Below are 5,118 nucleotides of genomic sequence, written 5' to 3' on the forward strand. Positions count from 1 at the left end.
ACCATTTATGATGAAAACTCTCCAGAAAGCAAGAATAGAAGGAACATACCTCAACATAATAAAAGCTACATATGACAAACCCACAGCAAGCATCACCCTCAATGGTGAAAAATTGAAAGCATTTCCCCTGAAATCAGAACAAGACAAGGGTGCCCACTCTCACCACTACTATTCAACATAGTGTTGGAAGTTTTGGCCACAGCAATCAGAGCAGAAAAAGAAGTAAAAGGAATCCAGATAGGAAAAGAAGAAGAGAAACTCTCACTGTTTGCAGATGCATGATCCTCTATATAAAAACGCCTAAAGACTCTACCAGAAAATTACTAGAACTGAATCATGAATATGTAAAGTTGCAGATATAAATTAACACATCAGAATCCCTTGCATTCCTATATACTAACAATGAAAAAACAGAAAGAGAAATTAAGGAAATAATACCATTCACCATTGCAACAAAAAGAATAAAATACTTAGGAGTATATCTACCTAAAGAAACAAAGACCTATACATAGAAAACTATAAAACACTGATGAAAGAAATCAAAGAGGACACAAACAGATGGAGAAACATACCGTGTTCATGGATTGGAAGAATCAATATTGTCAAAATGGCTATTCTAACCAAAGCAATCTATAGATTCAATGCAATCCCCATCAAGCTACCAACGGTATTTTTCACAGAACTAGCCAAAGAATTTCACAATTTGTATGGAGAATAAAAAAGAACCTCGAATAGCCAAAGCAATCTTGAAAAGAAGAATGGAACTGGAGGAATCAACCTGCCTGACTTCAGACTCTACTACAAAGCCACAGTCATCAAGACAGTATGGTACTGGCACAAAGACAGAAATATAGATCAATGGAACAGAATAGAAAGCCCAGAGATGAATCCACATATCTATGGACAACTTATCTTCGACAAAGGAGGTAAGGATATACAATGGAAAAAAGACAACCTCTTTAATAAGTAGTGCTGGGAAAATTGGTCAACCCTTTGTAAAAGAATGAAACTAAAACACTTTCTAACACCATACACAAAAATAAACTCAAAATGGATTAAAGATATTAATGTAAGACCAGAAACTATAAAACTCCTAGAGGAAAACGTAGGCAAAACACTCTCCAACATAAATCACAGCAGGATCCTCTATGACCCACCTCCCAGAATATTGGAAATAAAAGCAAAAATAAACAAATGGGACCTAATTAAACTTAAAAGCTTTTGCACAACAAAGGAAACTATAAGCAAGGTGAAAAGACAGCCCTCAGATTGGGAGAAAATAATAGCAAATGAAGCAACAGACAAAGGATTAATCTCAAAAATATACAAGCAACTCCTGCAGCTCAATTCCAGAAAAATAAATGACCCAATCAAAAAATGGGCCAAAGAACTAAACAGACATTTCTCCAAAGAAGACATACAGATGGCTAACAAACACATGAAAAGATGCTCAACATCACTCATTATCAGAGAAATGCAAATCAAAACCACAATGAGGTACCATTACACGCCAGTCAGGATGGCTGCTATCCAAAAGTCTACAAGCAATAAATGCTGGAGAGGGTGTGGAGAAAAGGGAACCCTCTTACACTGTTGGTGGGAATGCAAACTAGTACAGCCACTATGGAGAACAGTGTGGAGATTCCTTAAAAAACTGGAAATAGAACTGCCATATGACCCAGCAATCCCACTTCTGGGCATACACACCAAGGAAACCAGATCTGAAAGAGACACATGCACCCCAATGTCATCGCAGCACTGTTTATAATAGCCAGGACATGGAAGCAACCTAGATGCCCATCAGCAGATGAATGGATAAGGAAGCTATGGTACATATACACCATGGAATATTACTCAGCCATTAAAAAGAATTCATTTGAATCAGTTCTAATGAGATGGATGAAACTCGAGCCCATTATACACAGTGAAGTAAGCCAGAAAGATAAAGACCAATACAGTATACTAATGCATATATATGGAATTTAAAAAGATAGTAATGATAACCCTATATGCAAAACAGAATAAGAGACACAGATGTACAGAAGAGACTCTTGGACTCTGTGGGAGAAGGCGAGGGTGGGATGATCTGAGAGAACAGCATTGAAACAAGTATACTATCAAGGGTGGAACAGGTCACCAGCCCAGGTTGGATGCATGAGACAAGTTCTCGGGGCTGGTGCACTGGGAAGACACAGAGGGATGGGATGGGGAGGGAGGTAGAAGGGGGGATCGGGATGGGGAACACAAGTAAATCCATGGCTGATTCATGTCAATGTATGGCAAAAACCACTAATATATTGTAAAGTAATTAGCCTCTGACTAATAAAAATAAATGAAAAAAAAAAAAAAAGAAAAGAAAATGTCCTAAAATGTATTCACTAGTTAATACATTCAAATTTAATGTCCATTTAGACGATATTTTCATCTTTTTTTTATAAAGTGTTCTTTGTGGTGCAAGTCTTTTGACATAGAGTGCTGATGAGTTGTGGGTGTTAGTCAGCCTCATATTTGTAGGAGTGTTATTGGGCACAATCTCTTAAGAGGCAATTTTCACCATCCATAATATTACAACTGCACATAGACATGGATCTAGTGAAGTCATTCCCTACAGATACTCTCACTCACAAGGACAATAACTACCACTGCAACACTTTCTTTGGTAGCAAAAGATAAAAAAGGACTTAAAACACATCTGAAAGGAGTTTAATGAATAAAGATGGTAATTACAGTAATACCATCAATTGATAGAGCCATTCATGAAAAGAAAGCAGATACACAAGCAATGCTGTCTAAAGTCTATTTCAAAGTGAAAAGTAAGAGGATAGAATTATATGCTCAAATGATAAGTCAATTAAATCAGACAATATATGTTACATACATATACCCATATATTAATAATATATATTTAGAAGAATGTCAGCAAGAGCATATATTTGTATCCTCTGTGTGAGGAAACTTTTGCTGGCATCAGCTACCTGAGCCATGCCTAATTTTTAAGATATACTCTTTGATAATTTGGAAATACATCATTTTCATGTGTTGTATTAAAAATATTTCTTTTAACTAGTTTTAGTCTAGAAAGCACGGAACTGCAATGATCATGGTCAGACATCATTTCTTATTCTGATGTTGAAAAATTTTTGTTCAACAAGCCTCTACTGAATGCCCAAGACTCTGGACCTTCTCAAAAAGATTAAATTTATTCTACTAAAAAATTAATGTGTTTTGAAACCTCATCTTAGTTAATGGACTATTATTCACAGTTGCACATCATTAGGCCATAATGGTTACCTTCTTATTTAGGCAGGGGTGACGGTGATATTTTGGAGAGAGTAGCAGACTTGAGAGCAAAGTAAGATGCTCAGGCAAGTAGAGGCAGTTACAGAGCTCACTGCTTTTTAATCGCATTGAACAGCACACGATATTTAACTACAGTTTACTTGTCTAATTAGGTGTTTTCCAAGTATACTCTTGCCAAGACTCTTCAACAATCAAGTGAAAAAATTTTTGCTGTTTATGTATATGAAGAATATTATATAAATATTTCTCACCTATATTTATATATGTATACATATATATAGATTGATAATAGATAGTCACATTTGAATCATTCACATAACATGTTTATATCTATATAACTACGTAGGTACATATGCATACATTAAAATTGCATGTATAAAAATGACACTAGTTGGAATGAAAAAACCAGGAGCAGAATTTTTACCCATAAACTACTGAATTTGAGCACCTAGAAAATAGTAGGTGCTTGACCAATATCTGTTGAATGAACAAAAGCTTTAAGGAAATCTGTGCATACAGCCTAACAGTGTTTCTCACTACACTCTACTTGGATGCCATTGAGGAAAACGGAAGTCTGCATTCTACTACATCCACCACAAATTATCATATCTATGGAATATATCCTGAAACTCACAGATATTATTTCTATTTACTGATGTCTCACATCCTCAGTCCCAGTACTCCTACCAAGCAGTGCTCATTTTCTTCAGAAGCTGCTGTGCAAGGCATTTATTTCCATCATCTGACTTTAGAATACAAAATACACCTAGAAATGTTCTAAACTTTCTATTCTACCATAGCTGTGTTATATATATTAGACACTCACAGTGTCATTAGTCAGATTCACTTTCTCCAAGTATCATATAAACCGTTACTCTTCAATAAAAGTCATGTTAGCTCTGTAAGAATTCATGCAGAGGTTAGGATGTTCAGTTGCCCTCTTTTCAGCCCAAGGAAATTTTGAACACCATTTACTCAGCTGAGAATAAAATAAGTCATCCTAAAATTCGGTTTATCTGGAACCAGGGATTGTTTGATTTCATGATAATACTTAGGTCCTCACCTGCACATTAGCAGACAGAGTTTATTCCAGATTCACCCCACACATTCTGAAATCCACCCCATATAAGATTTTGACTGGGCAAGTGTATCTATTTTTCCTTCCCTGTAGGAGTATTTACATGTGGATGATGTGCATAGAATTCTGGAGAAGGCCATTTCCTTGAGTGTCCCTTCCCTTCATATACATTGATGAAAATAACCCAAAGGGACATAGGGGCCAAATAAGAGGGCTCCCAATGCCCAGTGCTAAGGAAAATGTCAGCAAGAAAATAAACATTGAACTGAGATATAATGCAAAGATCAAGATATAAATATCTGTGAGTTACAATGATGTAAATAATTAAATAAATAACTATATAAATAACTAGGTGAGAATAGACAGAAGAATTCCAAACAAGTTATGTAGCTATTCTACCCTCAAACACTTAAGCGACTTCCTTCCAAAGAACACAGAATGGAATGAGGGAAAAGAGTAAATTTACAGGGGTGGGTGGAAATTATGACAAACAGTACCTCAGGTGATCAGGATTCACAGTACAGTGATACATCACATTGAGAGCATTTACCTGCTGATATAGTATGATGAAAATAGCACTTTCTCTCTGGGTGTTTCTCCAATAACCTATAATCTTGGTCTAATTGTGAGCAAAATGTCAGACAAACCCCAATGGAGGGTTTTAATACAAAATGTCTGACTAGTCCTCTTCAAAGCTATCAAGGTCTAGGTCATTCAAAACGAGAAAAGTCAGAGAAATT

At 35.9% G+C, this 5,118-nt stretch overlaps 1 protein-coding gene across 1 annotated transcript in view; it reads left to right on the forward strand.

The window, feature by feature from the left end:
- LOC122424420 (olfactory receptor 4P4-like) overlaps window positions 1-3,356 on the forward strand; it is a 6,000-nt gene extending 2,644 nt beyond the window's left edge. The window contains exon 2 of the mRNA XM_043442152.1: window positions 3,304-3,356. Coding sequence (XP_043298087.1) covers window positions 3,304-3,356 — 53 coding nt within the window. The remainder of the gene's footprint in view (window positions 1-3,303) is intronic.
- Window positions 3,357-5,118: the final 1,762 nt, after the last annotated feature.

Source organism: Cervus canadensis, chromosome 22 (assembly GCF_019320065.1).
Source record: "Cervus canadensis isolate Bull #8, Minnesota chromosome 22, ASM1932006v1, whole genome shotgun sequence".
NCBI classification, from domain to species: Eukaryota; Metazoa; Chordata; class Mammalia; order Artiodactyla; family Cervidae; genus Cervus; species Cervus canadensis.